Source organism: Trichoplusia ni, chromosome 7 (genome assembly GCF_003590095.1).
Source record: "Trichoplusia ni isolate ovarian cell line Hi5 chromosome 7, tn1, whole genome shotgun sequence".
NCBI lineage: Eukaryota > Metazoa > Arthropoda > Insecta > Lepidoptera > Noctuidae > Trichoplusia > Trichoplusia ni.
Window position 1 is genome coordinate 12,828,652 of NC_039484.1, and position 21,097 is coordinate 12,849,748.

Below are 21,097 nucleotides of genomic sequence, written 5' to 3' on the forward strand. Positions count from 1 at the left end.
TTGAGTCTGTATGGTAATCAAAACTTTGGCAGACCGATATCGAATATATATTTTCTTATTTAAATGTTGTATATAAAAAGGTAAGATTATTATCGAAAAACTTGTTAATACAAAATGTTCATATTTTTTCGTGATCGCCGCCTTTATAAGTACTGGGCGTCTTTCAAAGGGCAAGGAGAGGTACACCTTATCATTAGAAATAAATCTAACTTTAGTAATAATATTTCTCTCTGAATATTTCAAAGTGCTTCGAGATTAAATATAAAAAAAACTTAAAGAGTATTTCTTATTGATCGCATTTTCTTTGGCACCGAAGGTGGAATAAATAAAACAAAACTACAAATAGTACTAGCCGTAAATATTCCTGAAACTTGACATTTCTAGACCGATAGAAACTTATATTGGGTAATTTTACTAAACATAAATGTATGTTTATTATAAACTAAATTTAGAAAAGCAACACCACCAGAAATTGAGTTTTTATAAAACTGTTTGAGTTATGCGTTGAATATGCTAATAGACAGTGGAGAGCGGTCAGTGTGAGGCAACATCATAAACTGGATAGGTCAGAGCAGACTCACGGCGAAATTGTGTGTGTTGAATTAGAATAGGGGCAGTAGGGTGAACCTACAAACTACAACTGTACATAAAGCCTTGCAAATGCAATCGAGTATCAATGGAAACCCTCAACGACACATGCCACACTTGAGCTCCTCAATACACAACGTGATAGCGTCAATATCAGACCCGCTATTCACCAACTTCCCAAGAAATGAAATTCCGCTCTGCATTTCATTTTCAATGTCCCAGTTCACATTGCACAGAACGTTAATTAATAGTGTGCGGCGAAGCTTATTAATATACTGTCAAAGGCCTCTCTCACTGAAAATATCAGCGCTGCGGTTGAGACAGAAATCGATATGTTTGTTTACCGTTTCGTATAGGTTTTATAGAGAACTGGGCTTTGTACCGCGGCGTTGTTTATTTCACTTGTACATATTGTTTGTATTGGAAATGGCGGAAATACTGAGTGTAAGGTAAATATAGAAAAAGTAAATATCAATTCGCGAATATTGTATGTACCTGTTGCCAGAATGTGTGTTCAATTTTTGTGAGAGGCTTGTGTGCTTTCATCGACTGTCTATCGGGCGGGGTAAAACTAACAAGCTGCTGGCCGAGCTTTCGGTTCAGTGGAGCGGCACGGATGACCACGCTATCGGCATCTTATCTGAGCGCAGCCACAAAAGCCACCGTCAAAGCCTACCATAGGCCCATTATAGCAACGTTTTAGTGGGCTATCAACGAAAATCTGATAATATTATTCTTTAGAAAGGCGAAGGCAACATTTTGTTTAAAGTAAACATTTTAACTTGACATTCGGAATACGCGAGAGTCCTTTGGAGTTAAACAGGTCGCTGCCGGCGTCCTACGTGCCTGCCGTAATAACATTTTCAGAGCTCTGTGGCGCTGACCCCGTTTGCGGCGCATCAATAATGTATAGTGACGCACGCAGAAACATAGTTTCGATATGAGATGGAAGGATCTGTTTCGACGTCCGCTATTTGCGACTACACTACGTTTTATGAGTATAAAAACGACTTAATTGAGTGTGCGAGGATGATTATTTAACACGTTCACTGCGTTAGTCAAATTTGATTACTTTCAGTTGGTGCGGCATGGGGTCTATTATATCCGAAGCACGACTTGTTCCTGGTGCGTTGGTGGGTCAAAAAGATCCGATCGACTTACATTGGTTTAGGTGGACTTATCTTTATAGATATAATGATGAAAGCATTTTCTTTTATTTCAATAAGTTGACAAATAAACACTCAATAAAAGGCTGAAATCGTAGGTAGATGCACTGAATGGTTTGTTTGTAAATAAAGGAATTGTCTGTCGGATCTTAAGGATCCGTTATCCGCACTGGTTATTAAAAGTATCGATACGTTTTTAGTGATGTGGATGATAAAAAAAAATCTTCATCGATAAAATGTATGATATGTTTTCTTTGGAACATGTAAAATTAATTATACCGTAAGCTGGCTGAATTCTTTTCTGTTCCAATATTTCTATTCGTTCACTATGAGCTGTACTGGTTTATGGTGAGGGTCAATGTGGTGGCTGGGGATTGTTAACTGCAGTATTTTCGACGTGTAATGTTTGACCAGTTGACGGGTTGGCATTATCATACATATTCCGCTTACCCAATATTATTTGTCTTGGGGGATCTTCGCTCACTTTTTTTTCCTTGGCTTTTCACCCTCATATGACTCAAACAACATTTTCCTGGATCGCTTCATGTTCAGTTCAGTTGCATAAAAACTCATCGAAACACACGCACCTCACTAGCTCAACTAGCATGTAATCTAGTGCGTCTATCGGGTCATCGGGCATCGGGTCGTTTAGAACCGATGAACGCACTAGACGTAAAAAATATTGCTTCAGTCGGCATCGGGTCGTAAGAACCCGATGCAATTTTTTCGAACCTATATTATCTATTTAACGAGGCAACTCCAAAACACTAACTGTCTCATTCATATTCATTGGGAGACCAAATATATCTGTCCCGCACCAGCGGCTAGCACAGTAATTTTTACCCCGCACCGGAGGAAAGATGAGCATCAGATACAATCAACCCGATACCGCACCGAACGTGTTAATATCGATTATTGTTGTGAATAGAAGGCTTCGACATTAACCTACAAACGATTTATAATGGTGTAATTATTTCTCACTTTGACAGAGATGAAGATGTCTTTTTTGACGCTTTGTATATGCACGGTTTTGTCCTATTTAGTTTTATAGTATTAATAAATCAATTTCTTGAGATCATTTTATTTTTCTTCTAACGTCATTTGTGTACCGTTTTAAAGAAATGAATACTAGGTAAGGTCTTATCATCGTGTTACCCTTTTTTGCCAGTAATATCGCTTGTCTCATATTAAATTTTCCTTCTCTGATCAAAGAGACTCCCTCAGTGCAATTTACGAACTATATTGCACCTTTGACAGTCAGAGTCAAAGGTCTCATATAGCCTGAAAAAAGGGTGCGACGAAAAAGTAATATGAGTCCAAGGGTTCAGCAAAAATGACGTAGAGCGTAAAGCAAAAGCAATTAGATCCTAGTTTTTAATAACGAAGTTATATGAGACTGTGATCACGTTGACAGAACTCTGGTGCAGTAATGAAGCTAGTAAATGAACACAAATTTTGCATCGCATGCGGGGTGCCTGAATAAAAGTTACATCTCTCTCGAGTGTCAATTACTGGCCATTATTGCTCATTCAAATCACGGAAAGTTCCAAAGCTCGAGAGCCCGAAGCAGTATTAGGTTGATGACGATTGAAAGGAGTCACGCAGTCGAGAGGAGCGTCGCCGCGTCGGGTTAAATTAATTTAAAAAAGTAGGCACATGAAATAGTCCGTGCAGTCTGCGTCCAAGCGACGTGCTGGGAACTTAAACAACCGCATTAAAATGTTAAAAGCAACTGTGATTGCAGGAAAAGCTCGCGCCACGACTATTAAATATCAATAAAGATGGCACTCCACTTGTTTTCTTATGAATATGGAGCTGTGAATAAATAATATGAATCTGATTTAAATGTCCGACCACAATGGCTGAGCGGGGGAAGCGTTGTGTTCAGATAGTTTTGTTTCTCTTGTGTTTGTATTTTTAATAGAAAAACGTTTATAGAATTAATATCTGTTATTGTTAGTACTAAAGAAGAAGTAGTACTAAAGCGCTATTGTCAAAAATACATGACGCATCGGAAGACCGATTCCGTTGCCAGTTATAAACTAGTAGTTCCAAAACATCGATTTTTTAGTTATGTTTTTAGATATACTCCACACTCTATTAGACCTTAGTTTGGTCAAAAAATAACTTCTGCATTAACATTTAAAACCATATTATTGTTACTTATAATGAATAGGATATCCTTATGCTAAGGTAATAAATTATACAAATAGAACCTATTAGGCGAAAAAAATATTTATCGCGAAGTTTAATTCGGGGTTAGTACTCGTACTGTAAGACCATAAAAACTGTTGTTTGGGAGGAAGCGAGATAGCGCTACTCTCGGATAGCGGTGTCTCGCTCCCACAGTCTCACGGTAGGTAAGATCGGTTACAAAATAAGTAAACAGATGTTTGCGGTTTCCGTTTTAACGTTCTTGGAACCTTCTGTGATAAATTAATTTAAGGTGCAGGTGGTCAGTAGAAACTGGTATATTATAAAAGTTTTCGTGTCCATTTAAACACGTTTCCAGCCCAATTAAAAGATATATGACATTAACGAATTGTACTAATGTATAACAACCGGTCAAATCTATTCATAGAATTTAATTTATAAAATTATATCGAAATGGAACATTTGAATATTAATTTCACCATTTTCCTTTCGTTTTAGAACGAAAACAACCAAAGTGCAAAAAACCTTGAATTTATCGCTCAAACAAAAAACCCGATTTTAAGAACATATATTTCCAAGAAACTGTGTTCTCGGTCTATCTAAATAGTAAAAATGCGTCTCGCTTAATAGTATTCCTTTAAAACCATCCATACTAATGTTTTAAATGCGATAGTATCTTTGTCTGTCTGTCTGTATCGCGACAAAAATAGTAATCCGATTGTAATGAAATTTGTTATACAGATAGGGTAGGGTACAAAAGGGTTGTAAGGGATGTCAAATTTTATATATATGAAGCTATTTTTGAATTGGCTGCGGCTTTGAAATTTAGCTTAAATATAGTTTATTTGAAATAATGAAATATATATGTGTACAGCGGTTTTTGGGTATTTTGATTCTAAGACGGAGAAATCTAGGCTATTGTCGTGGACAACAGCTTTTAATTAATGAACCTTATGTATATAAGTATACTAGGACCCTAACGATCGCTTAGTTAATGTCATTAAAAACGACGAGAGCCATAAAGAAGTGTGAAGACCGTAATGAAAGAGACGGCGCAATCTCTCTGCTCTCTTCCATCCCTATGACGTCACAGCATGGTTCCACAACGCTATACTGTTTACCCTGACATAGGTTGAGGTAGATCATGACCGACAAATGATAGGGGTGTAATTAGTTCACATGGCACCGCGTGTTTGATTGTGCGATTGTCTATTTCAATGTTTAAATGCATTCACTTAGTTTTAACAAAAAATTAATGTGTGCAGTAGTAAAGTATGAAGGTATATACTTTGACGTAATAAAGTGCTATTTTGTAGACTATCTTGTAAAATGATTTTTTATTTTGATTGGAACTACTTTTGATAGACGTAGGGAAGTAATATCAGCAATTTGATTTTTTGAACGAAATTTAGTTGTAGCGAAAACATTTTTTTTTATATTTTAGCAACAACTAATCCTATACTAAAGTTAACATACGACAATTTAGAGAATCGCACAGATTAATGAAAAAAATATATACTTAAGTATTTTAAAAAAAGTCACTTTTCCACTCAATCGAAGTCGCTGATAGATCATATGTTTTTTAATAAACGGACTTTGGAACGAATAAATGAAGAAACTACTAAAGTAAAACTTCTTTCAAGAAAACAAGAACTGAGGTGACGGGAAAGCTACAAAATCCCACCCACAATAAAATGGCACTGGTTTAAAAAAACGATAGACATAAAAGCGTTTATCCATGTAATTATTCTCTTTGCCAAGAACCCTATTTCGTTGAATCCCATTGTTATTCTCTTTTAAATTGTACGTCATATAATTTTCTATACGGTGGGCAAGTAGGACGCCTAGGTAATTGAAAGGGGAAGCGTAAATAAAGGGCTTTGACGGCGTCCGAGTGTAGACAAAAAAAAGTACGCAGGCACGTCACTGTATGGCACTCGTATCCGATAAATGCTATTATTTTCAGGCAGAATAACACACGACTGAATAAACTCGAAGCGACTGTGGAATCACACAAAATTAAATCAGCAAACTTGGCAAAGCATCTCGAAGAGGAAATAAATTTCTGAGAGCGCAATTTGATTTGGTCATTGGCTTAATGAATTGGTGAATCCGTTCGAGTTTTGACTCAATAGATGTCAAAAGACCGTCGGTAATAAGCTAGTTGCGTTTGTTTGTCTAACACGATAGTGCAGGAAATATAACAGACCATTAGACTTACTAATTTGTTAGTTGCATTTGCTTTGGGAAACAAGTTTTAACTGTTGAAGTGACATCCCGAAATTATGTTTTTGATTTGTTTGCCTAAATCATTAGTTTCAATTATATCTGTATTTGGCTTAAAGATCTTAATTCTTTGTATAATGCAAAGCACAACATGAAGCGTTGCAAAAATTTTAACATTTTTATCGAGCATCGCATCGCAAACTCTCGCATGGTTTGGATTTTTGGCGCAGTTTCCAAAATATTGGGTTTAAAGTGAGGCTTATTCGATCCGATATGCTTTCAAATGTAAAGCTTAGGGGATGATCTTTACACGCTCTGACTTTATTGGCCGTTACAGCCCGAACTTAATCCGCTCAGCCATCGCGCTTGTTAACATACATGTACTATACTCACTGGCACATAATTGACGCAAATATTAAGATTTATAAAAGTAGATATGTTTTATTTATAGCAGGTGGGTCTTGTTAATTTATTTTTTGTTTTAATTTACCTCGTTCTTTATGGTAATTGTTTTGCAGCTTAAACTTTTTAATAATAATTGCCGAGTTTTTTTTCGTTTCCGAAATTAGTTTTTTATATTTAATTACTGAACGTTTCCATCTTTAGGTACTTCATTCGAGGTATTGTCTGGATTACATTGATGTCACGGATAAATCCGACATATTAATTTGTATAATGTTGTTTGTGGCATCTCCCGCTGCCGGTCACCAGAACCGGCTCGGCAGCGGCGTCGCGCGACGACTCGTTGATCAATTCACTTTTCATGGATGTCACATTATGAATATTAATGCCCATCGGCTAATTTATTCACAAGATTAACATCTAAAATCTGTTTGACATTCATTTGGTTTATTTTATTAGAGTAACAAGCGTAACAACAAGCAAGCTTCGAAATAATGTTTAACTCGTTTACTTCATTGAACAGCTAAAGGTTGTTATTTGATTAATGTGTGATACCGGGTGTAAATTATGTAGAATCGTGTGGCCGAGGTACTTAGTCCTTCAGTACATTCGCACTTCTAATTCAGTTCCGCGTTCAAACTTGTTATTCTAAATGTTTATTACTAAAATAACAAGCCTTTGATGATGTTATGCATTATTTTTGGATATTATCATATCTCGTGAGATTTATGCGTGATTTACGTCTGGAATAGATTTCGCAAAAGAAAAAACTTAGCAATATAAAATATATCTTTTATAATATAGGTACAAAATGTAGATAAATGCTTTTTGGTTTAATACTAAACAAGACATTCGCATAAGTTCGCAGTTTATATTAATGTCGTAAGTGTCGTCTCCTTCATACTAATGTGTCGTAATAGGCATACGTACGTGCATCTGACATTTAGATACAAAGTAGATATTTTTCCTGCGCAAGATGTTATTCGACGGACATGTTTGTTTTTAATTACACTAGCTAAATACAGTTTACACAAGTTCAATTTATTAATTACCAGGAACAAGTCTAAACTAGAGAGAATGGAGATCTCTTTTAAGAATAACCTACTTATCATGAGAATCACGCAAGGCTTGTCTTCTTATGTAATTTTTAGCCGGATCAATGGATTTGGTCGATTGCATTACCGAAGGTGGCGTCGTGGTCCCTCCTTCGAATATCTTCAATCTGTACTTATTTTCGGGTGGTGAGTAGCGAGGCAGCTTAGGCGGTTTCGTAGGATTCAGATAAAGGTCGAATATTGATTGCGTAGTTCTTGGCTTGCGCGTGGGGTCTGTCTGGCTGGAGGAGGTGTACCGAACGGGCTGGGTCACCGCGTACGGAGCGTTTGTTTTTGTTTGGGTCGGGAACGCCGGCGTGCTTGATTGAAGCGTGCTTTGTTGCTTGGTAGTCGGAGGCGTCGTCGCCGTTCGGGACGTGAACGTGTACCACGAGAAATCCGTTTTCGTGATTGCTTTGTTTGTTGTTGTGACTGGCCTTTGTGTAGTTGACGCTGTTGTTCTAACCGTGTTCCTGACTTGGACGGTCGTCGGCCTTCTAGTACTTGTCATTTGTGTAGTCGTAGTACTAGGTCTATAGGTTGTGCTTGCAATTTTTCTTGGCGAAAATGTAGTTGTGGTTGGTTTTTGTGTGGTAGAAGAAATGGTTGTAAACCAAGGTCTGTATGTTGTGGTCAAAAAGTTTCTTGGAGTTATTGAGCTTGTGGTTGGTCTTACAGTGGTTGTGAACCAAGGTCTGGTGGTGGTCACCGGACTTCTTGAAGAGCTTGTAGTTGTGGTCACTTTTTCTGTGGTACTCTTGGATCTTACTGAGGTAGTGAACCAAGAATTGTACATCGTGCTCCTAGGAGATAATGTGGTTGTAGTCGGCTTCTCTGTGGTCGAGGTCCAAGGTTTATAAGTCGTGGTCACAGTGTTTCTTGGGTATATTGTCACTGTGGTCGGACTTACCGTGGATGAGTCGCGTGTTCTGTATGTAGTTGTGAACACAAAATTCCGTGGCGCTATTGTTATTGCGGCAGGTTTTTCTGTTCGGGGTTTATTGGTTGTCGTTTCAATATGCCTTGATATTGTACTCGTTGACCGTTCTGCGAGTGTCCGCGATGTGTATGTAACTGTGTTTCTTGGTGCGATTGTGGTTGTGGTCGGCTTTTGTGTTGTTGTGGTGTACTCCGGTCGATTCGTCGGTAATGTAGGGGTCGGGCTGTACGATGTGGTGGTCACACTCGTCGATCGCAATGTTGTTAACGTAGCGTTTTGTAAGTATGCAGCTGTAGTGCTGTACTCGGACGAGGGGCGCGCTGTACTCGTGGGGCTCGTGTAAGTGGTTAATCTCGGTGTCGTCTCCGGTTGGTCAGCGTAATCTTTCGTAGTTGTCGATATTGGTGTAGTGTTATCACTATTTGGACGCTTCTTCCTGAACTGGTTCGTTTCTATCGTCCTCCAAACCTTCACGCGCGGTATGTACGGGGCGGGAGTTGTAGTGGTGGTTGTAGTAGAAGTTGTTGTCGTCCGCTCTGTTGTCGCCGGCGGCATACTATAAGGCTGCGATGGTGTATCAAACACCGGCAACTTGAGTTCATCGATGTTTTTGATCTTGTAATTATACCAATCAATGTTTTCCCTGTTTTGGTCAAGCACTTTCCCGTAATTTCCTCTGAATATAGACCCTATAGCGAGATATGGTGGTAACAAATTCTCTATGTTTTGCCTATTAAATGTATTGTTTGGCACATTATAATTGTAAGTGTCTTCATAGTAATTAGGACGAGATCTAGTGATAGGCACAGTATATTTCACATTGGTATCACAGTCCACTAGGTATTTCTTGGTGTTATGCTTGCAATGTTGCGGGTACACAACCCAGGCTAGGAACCCATTTCCCTGCAGGCGCGTGTGCTCTTCGTGCACCTGCAGCGCACACTCCAGGTCGTTGGAGATGTCGTCATCGCGCAGCGCGGAGCAGGGCAGGCCGCACGCCTTGCCGGGCCCGCACCAGTACAGCTCGCTGATCTGGAAGATGCCGTGGTCGCCACTGTAGTGGTTCTTGGCGGCGGTGTCGAAACGCGACTCGTGGTAAGCGATGCACACCCAGGTAGAGACATGGTCGGGGCGCACGCCCAGCGCCAGCAGCTCGCGCGCCAGCTCGCAGCGCTCGTACACGCGCGCAGCGGCCAGCGCGAGCAGCGCGCACGTCAGCCATGCGACGCGATACATCGCAGCGTGCGTTTGACTGTCCTGCGCACGCGCACTCTTTTTTACGTATACACCGAGCGTCCTCCCGCCGCGCGCGTCGCTCGCTATGTGTGTCGCGCCCGTATTTTAGCTTAATCTTAATTGCTTCAGGCTGAGATGCCATGCATTTTGGAACGGTAATGAAGGTCATAATTTGCAGGCTGTCTTAGGACGCGAGTGCACTGATCGGGTATTTGCCAAAGGGCCTTGGTTCGCAGCATTATCCCAATATCGCACTTACTATGGTGAGGAACTTGCAATGAACTTACATGTTATAATTGAATATAGTTATATAGGTACCAACATTATTCTTATTCTACGCTCATGCAGCCTGCCATCAGAACATACGTGTGCAAGAAGTTAATATTTTCTTTTGTTTTTATAATAAATACGAGAAGCCATAAACTTTACTCATTGTGACCGGTTTGTTAATGTCAATACGTGTGTGAAAGTTCAAAGGTCATTTCAAAAGCTGCATATATCTGCACAAAAAAAAATAGGATAAATAAGTGTTATATTAGCTCTTAAGTATGAGATTTTACTAGTACGAGGTGGTATCTGCAAGGCTGCGCGGCTGTGTGCGCGCGTGTGTAAACATTCGGATGATTTCCGCGCCGGGTCAAGAGGTGAGCCGCTGGCCTCTCTTGCCTAATAATAACTTTGAACTTAAAAATTAGGTATAGTAAACATTGACGCGTCATATCTACGTATGATGAATAATCGTGCCGATCAATCAATGCAAGAACTATGCTCATGTGTTATTGATACTACTGTTTCATTATAATAATACTGTTCAAATTGAAAAAGAAATCATATATCATTCGAGATATGTTAAACACTACCTACTTATAAAGGTTAAGTAATAAGTTTTAATAATTTAGTGATATTGTCACATTTGTTGAGGATAATTTTGTCATATATTAATTTAGAACTTCAGATACATTTGTAGTGTTGATGTCATTATGTTTTAAATACAATGAGGCATTGTGGTAATCGAACAAAAAATACAAGTAAATAATTATAGCGCAGAGGAAGTTAATAGCTCTTAATCATAGTCGGATGAATAAATTATCTGAATCACGGAGAGAAAGTAGGTACTATATTTATGAATATCTCTGAAACCACCAGTTTCTTATAAAGTACATTTGTTAAACTGTTGTGCATAAACCTTTATGCAATTAACTGTAAACCAGAAAGCCCAAAGACCCCAAAAATAACGAAATAAATTTGAAATACAAAACGAAATTTAAAATTCCGCCTCATAATTTGTTTAAATAATAAGATACCATAATCTTAACACATTATTACTAAGATACGGTCTAACATCGAAAGGAAATTAAGCCTTATTTACGATTTGAAATGCTGAAGAAATTACATTAAATTTTAAATAAACTTGCGAGGAAAAAAGAACAGACTAAGAGTTAATATTGTGGGCGGGAATCTGCATCTAACAAGGTAATTTCCCCCACTCAATTTCTCTCGATCAAAGCATTAGTATTTTATAGAAGAAGTAGAAAATATAAATCAGAGTTCAAGTATTTTTCTAGAATAATTGCGTCGGCAAATCTTGTATGCAAGGTTTTTAAAGCTGTTGAAATTGAAATAGCGTCAAACGACGTCTGTAAAGTAAATGGTTTTGTAGCTAACATAAGTACCGCCATAGTTATGAAGTAAAGCAATCAATTGACAAATTGAAATGCAAATGAAAGGTAATCATTTAGCATACCTTATTGGTTGAGAAATCCGTTCCAGCAAATACGCTACGAGCGAAACAGACGGCAAATTTTTGTCTATCTACATGTAAACTTTCAGGAAAATGTATTAACTTTAAATCTGGGTTAAAAGGTCCAGTTTCACATAACAAATTCCATTAATACAAATTTCCATTTGAATATCGGACATTCGAAGGCGATTGTAACGAAGTATCGATCGATTTGGAAATATCTTGTAAGCATACAGTGCGACTGACCTGGTAAAGTAACATTGTGGATCCAGATCCAGACATCTATATTATATTCTCTCTCTATAGACATCTATATATTTATCTACGTATAGGTTGTCGAGACAGTGAAGGCTTCTTTATTAATATCTTCAATTATGTTATGAACTTTGCGCAAAATAAAGTTTTTGATCCAAAAAAACAGATGAGGTACATCCACGTAATACAAGAGATCCCAATACAACTGTTCTTCTAGATATTCCAAGATTAGCAATATATAATAAAATGTGTTTTGTAAAGAGTATTATACAACTGTTTGCCCAGTGATATTAAAGAACTTCCAATTAATTTTATATTTAAGCCAAGAACATAGCACAACCAAACAAATTCTGTTCTGTGACAGAATATCTCAATATGAAGTTTAGCCGTAAATTAATATTGTAGTTAAATAATATTGGCAAGTAAACAGATTAAAAAGAATATCAACAAAAGCCGACAGCATTTTAACGAGCTACCCAACTGGCCTATTTCTGAGCGGAATCTCTTCGTGGATAAAATCTTGAAAACACATTTTTCTGATCAACATCTAATATTGAAAAGTTGTAATAGTTTGCCTACATTTTATATCATTCTTGTTTAACTTTCACTATAGACTTCGATAAACAATAGCAATATGCTGAACAACTATTGGTCCGCTTCCCTGAGGCATCGGGAAAGTAACACAGTTAACTTTGGGAAATCAATCAATCTCTGTGGAAGTCACGTACCCGCTAGCCTCGCCGGAAACAAATTAAAAAGGTTTTAAACACGGCACAAAATAATTATTGTTTACAAGACGGTAAGTTTTTTTCTTTTAATAAAGACTGCTTTGTGTTAAAGGAATGCACGCGATTCAAGAACGAAACTCTTCATTATAATCGCTTGCGGATTTCTGAACATCTTTGCTCCGATAAATTTGAATTCCAGTGACACATAATTTTGAAGCTACAAAACATTTGAGATAATATCAACAAGTAGTCATTAATATTCTAAATTAAATATTCTTATTTATTTTCGTTACTTTCGCTTCAACTCATCGCATGTTAGAGAAAATAAGTCAATACGTGAGACAAAGATGAAATCTTCCCTTATTTATCGCAGAGAACGTCGCCCCGGGTCTGCGTCAGAAACATCTGACCTATTTCCAAGACACTTTTAGTAAGATTCTAAGATATTGTGAACTTCCATACCAGTATTAGTTACTAGATGCTTCGCGGGACTCCGCGTGGTTATGAACATAAGGTGTTTCGAATTTTAGAATACGGATTTATCGTTTTAGATTCACACATCTTCTTCCAGCTGTTGTGATATTTAATAACTGTATTGCTACAATAAACAATAGCATGATGATAAAAAATCTATAGCCTTACGCAATAAATGAGAATTTTAATCTAACATCCATATAACTCTTAGATTCAGGGCCGTGATCCTGATATTAGCACGTTAAAAAATATCTTTAGCTAGGTATATCACATGATCCATCTGCCAGACAATTGAAATGAAACTTTCATCAACGTTTTCCGCTCTTGGTGATAATGTTTTTTGTAACCAAGTGTTTATAAAATCATTTTAGATTCTTATTCCATTTTCAATGTTCTACAATGGACGGTTTTGTATGGTAACGGTAGGGTTAAACTAGATATAGTTATGTTCAGTTAAAATAAAACTGGAATGACTTAGTGAAAATTGCACCTATGCAAAAATACTCCTGGAAGAGCTCACAAGCACATCTAAATGAGTACAAGAATTTTCCAGTTAGCAAGAATGGTGTCAGTATTTCTCATATCTGCCTATCCGTCTATCTCTGTAAATTCCGACGCCGGCAAGCCGTGGGGCCGCACGGCTGCGATATATTAAGTTAGCACCAAGCCGGGAGGTGTCCGCCTTGCCCTTCTAACCTAATCAAAGCCTCGGTATTAACACTATTTGCGTTGGCTCGTTGGTGTCAGCTTCAAAATCCTTACTACGACTGGAACTGCATGGAAATAGACCAAATTCAAGGGTCTTTTGGCGACTATTTAATTTCGATCATGATCTGAATCCACGATCCCTAAATGAATTGACGGTCAATCAATCAATCAAAGAACGAAAGTTATGGTATTGTATTTTTTATCGATTTTCTTGAATGATTTCTCGTTAATACCAATAATGTATACTTAGAAACAATAAAAATAATAACTATAATAGAATTAAACGTACAATAAGGCACAATAAAGTTAAATTAGTTTTTTCATTTCAAATAAAGCTAATATCGCGGTAATAAATATATCACTACAGGTGCAGTCAGGGACATTCATAATGGTATACGTAAATACACCAGCAATCACAGCGGACCATGAATAATAGAAAAGAATTCGAATACAGGGGTTGAGTGTAACATTGACGGCAAAATTACAAAGTTGCATTGATAATATCGTTCTACATATTGTGTTTGTTTCTAGGGCTTTATCAATAGTAATAATTTGATATCGATAGTTATTTTGTTGCCAAGGACGATGTTTGTGATTTCTATTTCTTTGACCCGTTTTATGTGGGTTATATTGTAGATATGTGGGACAGAATAGATTATCAAGGCCGCAAATTGTAATATAGACTCAATTATACAGCGCAAAGCATATATTTTTCCTGATCAGATGTTTTAATAAATGCACTTGATAGCTTCGTTGAAACTAGTGGTTGTAAAACCTGATTAACAATGTAATGAAGGATTATTTAATATTATTCGGTAGGTTTCTTCGATATCAAGTGCTAATTGCCTGAAATAGACAAGAACATTAAGTTCTCTACTTATTCCGTAAGTATTAATTCGCAACGTTTCACAACGAAGCTAAATTATAAAATAAGTCATCTATTCCGCAGAATAGGTTATCTACATAGGATTTAATAGGATAATTTCCAACAAATTTATTTTAGTACTAAAACCTAGTAGTAGAAAATAATGCCACACAAAACACTAAGAAAAAGGCTTCACAATTTCTTGTTCGCGAAAATCAAACTTCCTAGAATGATGGCAAGAGGCAACCATACACTGAAGAATAATGTAAGTGGATGCAAATTATCCTGAGTATAATGTAAAGTTTCTTTCTTCCGAGCTAGGAACATGGCTGATATTTCAGACTAATTGGCTAAGGCCCTCAACAGGAAGACTTGACGTTATATTGTTGAAATACTTGGTCGTTAACAACCCGGCTTCTGCAGACGAGTGGAGGCGGTGTTATGAGCACCTCGATTTTGTATAGGTATGGCATTTCAACAAGTACCGTAATTATACTTGTTGATATATTACATTACATTTACACATACAATTTAGGGGTAACATCAGTTATGTCTGTAGAAATTCGTCTTCTTATAGTATGTTCGAAGTACAAACTTGGTGTCTTTGTTTAAAACACCCTGGAAAAATGACAGTTACCCCGTGAAGTTTTACTTTGCCATTTTAAGGATTTGATCACTTTTTGATAGACACATGAATTCAAAAAAAAAAAATCCCCCGTGCTTCGGACATACGTCCTGCCTTAGTGAAACATGCGAGGTTTCTTATTCTATTACTAACGTCCTCAGCGTAAACTATTCATTAAACTATAACCAGCTGTGGAGGACAATAATTAAACAAGAGAAAGACTTGCTTTTGTTTTCAAACATCATCATTATGAGTAGTTACAATTATACTCCACAAGTTTTATCTCGTCCCAATCAAAGCAAAGCTTATTTTAAAATATAAGAACTAGGAAACTGATACACTAACTGATGACTTTCTAAATACACATAACATAGATAAAATACACCCAGACACAGACATGCTCATCACACAAACATTTATCCTAGGTTGGTTTCGAACTCACTACAAGGGGGTAGTGTCAGTCAAGTCCTCTAAATTGTCTTTAGTACCCACGAAAGTTACGTCTTCTAAAAGAAAAGAGGTAGGTACTTACCGACACACGTAAACAGTTCCATAGCTCCTTTCAGCAAGCAGCCATCTTCTCTGGTGTGTCCCTTTGTAACGTTCAAGCAGAAGCAGCCCTCATCGTTGTCGAAGAGCCACTCGTTGGCGGAGTACCTCACTGTGGGGATGCCCTCGTACTCCGTATCGTATTGGTAACGGAGCTCCACTGATCTGGAATTGAGATGTCATGAGTTTAGGCGTCAAAATATAGTTGGTAGTCTAGGAATTGACACTAGCGCTTCTTCGTGCAGTGGCACGAAGGCACGAAGAGTTGGAACTTTTCTCGATCGACAGCCAATGATGTTCATTGAATCGCTACTTGATCATGGTATGGTTCTAGAGTAACATTTCAGAATCGAATTTCCAGCAATTATATCATAAAAAATCTATTATCTGTACTAGATATACTCAAACGTCACCCAGTTACAATTCTTGCAAGCATGTTCTCAATCACTAAAACTTGGACAAACACCAGTAGCCATTTCAAGCGCCACTAAGTTAAGTATAATCTCGTTAAAATATATCTTTATCACTAAAAAGGCTATAATGATGCACAGACAGGATGTATAAAACCTTCATATGGCAATCAAACTAATGTCTGAAATGACCGACTGATATCGTCTGAGAATTAGAAAGCTTCGCCAATTAGTTTCGATGCACCTGGATATTTCCAGACTTCGAACAACTGACTCTCCGGTGTTCCTAATCCATATTTCAATTGTTTAGATGGATGAGAAACCAAACTGGAACTATCTTTAACCGAGGCCGCCACCGTTTCATGAACCAATTAAGCTTAACTATCTGGCGCAGAGGAGTTTGCTACCTGCAGCTCAGAATAGCTCCGGTTTCGATTATTCATTGTGAAAATCGAAGAATTAGATACGTTCTAAATATTAAACGGAAAATAATAAGTTGATAAAATTTTGAGGAGCCGATATTTTTGTAAGTAATTTGAATAGCTGGACATTGGATGTATGGCATTATTATTTTGCGTATAGCAGACACTAGTTTTTACATGATAAAACTTGACCGCTTAATTGATGTGCTTTGTAATGAAAAAAGTATTTGTTAAAACTGCATGTGATATTGGACAGATTCTTTTGCTGCTTCCAATTAAAAAGCCTAAGCCTTGCCTAAAACATTGTCAAACCTACAAGTACGAAAGGATTTCAAAAATGACACAATTTCGATACTGAATTCCAATGTGTCCGAAACTAGCCGGGAAATCTCGAAAAATATATTTGTCTATAAATTCAATCAGATGGTCAAAAATGAAGGTAAAATGGGAAATTATAGACTTCACATAACAACAGTGTCGGGACAAGTTATTTCCAGTTCTTAAAAAAAAGAAAACTGTAAAACGTGGAACAAAATTTCGTCGCGCACGCTGTTTACTCATTAAATCTTTTCGATTCGAAAATAAATATCAACTCGTTAAAAGTTTCCTTCTCTTTAATTTGTTTATCTTTGATAGGCTTCGTGCCGACGTTTTTCTGCGTAATTTATTACACTTCACAATACCGCGGTACCTAATGACTGAGAGGTCAACGCCACGTCCCCTTTTAAAACAAATATTTCTTCTACAATAAGGTATTTGAATAAATCTTATACTAGAAATCTGCTTACTCCGTCAAACAAATTTCCACAAAATATTGAATGCGTTCATTTTATCACGTCATTAAAAACTAATGAAGATTATATGCACTTAAGATGATGAAATATATGGTAGTGGGGTAAAGTAACATTACTTGCTAGTGGCGTACTGGTAAGTGACGTCACAAGAGATTTAATTTCACTGTATCCCTTCATTATTTATTTACGAGATAAAGAAATACGTATCCAACATTTGTTGTAAACTGTTTTTTTTTTTCATACCCTATTAATACAACATCTACCTACTCTCAAAGCTTGCATAATGGAGGTGTGTGTGTGTGAATCACATTGAAATCTGATGTCCAATAAACACGGTCAGTTAAAAATCAATACATGTTTAAATAAGGGTGCGTCGGGCAGCTAGACATCAAACAAGTGCCAATAACTTTAAATAAGTGCGCACATACGGGCGAATGCATGAAGCAAATAGTAGGCGAAAATTTCATAAAGCTTTTCGAAAATGGCATGATTTAATCAGGATCATATTTATTCTAAAACAAATGGATATTTATTGAAGAGGAATACAACATATAGGTATATTCCAATAAAAGCGATAGTCAATTAGACTTAGAGAGGATTTACAGAAAAATCGAAGATGTTACGAAAATAATTTTATTTTTGCTCAGTACACGAGTATCGATGTTACCCCACCCCTCTGGCTATAATAAGACATGGTCGCTAAGAGGAAATAAGCTAGAATTAAATAGGCCGACGCTGCTTGCTGTTGCTAAAATGCTCTGAAGATATTTTTAAAGTTTATTTTGGTATACCTACTAGTGAACAAAATGATGGTATTTACTGGATAGGTGATCTGGTAAATAATACAATACCTAATGAATTAAAGGTGACGTGAGGTAGGTCGGAATATTGGAAGAAGTTTAAGGAATCTTTTAACAAGTGATGGGGTGGGACAGGGCGTACTTTAAAAACGAGGCCATGTAAATAATAAAGTATTTTGACTATCGGAGTATTGGAAATTTGTTTTATGCGACCCTTAGGTAAAATAAAATCGCGTTCCTTATTAATTTCACCTAAACGGGATAACAGGAAAACATGTTATTTATTATATTTTAGTAAGAATCCTATCCTACTTTAATTATTGTACTGATATGGAACACAAATCCCGATATAGAATTTATAATACGTCAAAAGATGTGGTTCAAATTTATTTTATGAAACAATACTACGTTAAACATATGTCGGAGCGTCCAAACTTGAAGCAAACAGTAGATTTTCAATTAGAGGCTAATAATATTTGTATTGCAGATGCAAAATTCGTTTCAGTTTAGCCACACAAGCGGAGGGTAACACAAACACGACGCATTGACTCCTCGCTTTAATACGTTTCTCTTCAGACCTCGCCAAACATGCGGGCTTCAAACAACCACGGTATTTATGCTTATAAACAACTAATTAATCTCAATCCTGTGAGAGATATCTAAGAAAAACATACAAAAACTGCTCAAGTACGAATCGAAAATTGAGGGTTCCGGACAAATATGCAAAAGAAAAACAGTTTTAGAAATATAATGGTCACACCCGTACAAACCGTTGCCGTTATGAAAATAGAAATACATCTCTATCGCTATTATATAAAATCCTCGTGTCAAGTTGTACAAAATTGAACTACGAAACGGCTCTACCGATTCTTATGAGATTTTGTTATGAAATTCTAAGGTCTGAGAATCGGACAACATCTTTTCTTCATACCGCCTTTTTTATTCCCAAAAAAATTGGGGGGCCGGGTCAGCTAGTCATCTGTGTAAAGCACTGTCTAATAAGTATTCGCGCTTGGTAAGAAATAGTCTGGTAAGACAGTCGGACAGAAAACTGAGCCCTAGAAACAGGGTTGTTATCCTTTGGTTACGGAACCCTTATACATCAGCAAGATATATATGCTTTAGTATCGAAAGAGTTTTTCTCAAAGAGATCAAATATACATATGAAAGGCGGGGCGTATTGATTTATACTTACAAAAGCAAGCCTTGAGCACTGGACTATTTTTGCGATTTTTAATGCAACTTGCAATTAACGAACTTTGCAACGCTAATTAGAACCGATTCTAAGTATGTTTTCCTGTTACTGAAAGTCTGCAAATTAAGACTATAGGAATTCCGTAACAACGGTATTTCGCCTTTGTTCAGGCTAGTAAGATTTGAATTCGCTAGAAGGTACATGTGCTCGTAGATGTTTTAAAATCTTTAATTTAAAAACATACTTAATATACATAATGCATTTAAATAGTGAGTTAGTTAAAGTTAGTTTTATTTGTTCTAGATCCGAATAAAACGAACAAGTCATCCTGTATATTCCTGTCGTTCTACAGTGTGATTTAACGACACTTTTATTTCACCGTAACTCGGCGAGCAAGGTGATAACTCTGCTTGCCACATGTCGAAGAAACCGTTCAATTCATCAATACGCTTTAAGAGTTGTATACCATAACATATAACTAGTCAAAATTATCTCTAAACGTAATTGCACGCTACAAAGGGTCTGCTTCACGAGTGTTTTCTTAGGCAATTTTTTTCGTATGCAAATTCACGTCAAATATCACATTATAATCTAATACCACACTTGTGAGATTTTCAGGTCTAAAGTTTTTTATGTAAACTGTCTGCGGAAGTTGCTCTTCCTGTAAACTCTAGAAACTTAATTTAAAATTAAACCTCCATGATTGGCGAGTTCGTTATCGCTTCAAGATGCAAAACTAGGTGGAGATGATAGTGGTCCGCTGGATGGGAATATCTACCGAGAGCCTCGGATTAACTCTCAATCAGATAAAGTTAGTCTTGAGATGTAATAACCAACTTCGAGGAAACTTATTATATTTTTATCTGGAGTTTTATCTAGAGATATTGGACTTAATTCCTCAGCCTTTTAACTTAAGTAGGGCAGTGACAAGTGGAGAGTGGTGGCAGCAGCTGGGGCGGGCTAAATTAGGGAACCCGGTAACCCCAATTCGTGCAGATTGTACACGCGTGCCCTACAGACTCCAGACTCGTTTCGAACCTCATTCAGATTTGAGTTTTCTAAAGACTCGCCGTTATTGTGCCGACTAGCATCTCTTTTAATTTATATGACCTGTGCTGTGTGCAAGAGGGTGACCTTATGTGATACACCTACACAGTTGGAATGTGTAAGATCAGTTTTGACACGGAGCATTTTGTAAGACACTTTTCTTTAGCAAGGCTAACTTTTTTCCTTTATTCATTAGTGAAGGCGTCTGACAAGGGATAGAGCGGTGCCGGTGCATTTACTGAAAATCCATTATTGTAACAAAAGCACTCTTTCTATTCTCTAAACAATGGGAAAAGGACATAGCGCACCTCCTTTGTGTTTTACAAAGTTCTAAGCTAACGTGTAAACACCATTACACCCACATAATGTGTGTAGGTGACAATAGTCTGAAACATGAGACTCCATCATAAACTAAGAATTTTCCATTAGGCTAGCTTACAGCTAACAAGATGGTAAACTAAGTATATTATGATAACATGGAGGATATTGTGTAGAAAACTCCCACACATGTCCTTAGAGGTCGTGTCAGGTAACAACACATGTTATTATGAAAATATCTTTGACGTCTAGATCTAGGTTAGTAACAGTTCCAAATGACGATCATATCAGATCGGATGAGACCAGACTATTTATAAATGAACAATATAAACATCCATGCTTTTGTAAGACACATTGTGT

The 21,097-nt window shown here is 37.1% G+C and overlaps 2 protein-coding genes across 2 annotated transcripts in view; both read right to left on the reverse strand.

Moving 5' to 3' along the window:
- Positions 1 to 7,316: 7,316 nt before the first annotated feature.
- LOC113495693 (mucin-2-like) lies at positions 7,317 to 10,785 on the reverse strand. The gene has a single exon (XM_026874569.1). It carries the CDS (start codon positions 9,804 to 9,806, stop codon positions 7,638 to 7,640), a length of 2,169 nt encoding a protein of 722 aa, XP_026730370.1. The 5' UTR covers positions 9,807 to 10,785; the 3' UTR covers positions 7,317 to 7,637.
- Positions 10,786 to 15,693: 4,908 nt separating this feature from the next.
- The window catches only part of LOC113495694 (sensory neuron membrane protein 2), a 30,666-nt gene continuing 25,262 nt past the window's right edge, over positions 15,694 to 21,097 (reverse strand). The window contains exon 6 of the mRNA XM_026874570.1: positions 15,694 to 15,916. Within this exon, the coding sequence (XP_026730371.1) occupies positions 15,709 to 15,916 (208 nt within the window). The 3' untranslated portion in view covers positions 15,694 to 15,708. The remainder of the gene's footprint in view (positions 15,917 to 21,097) is intronic.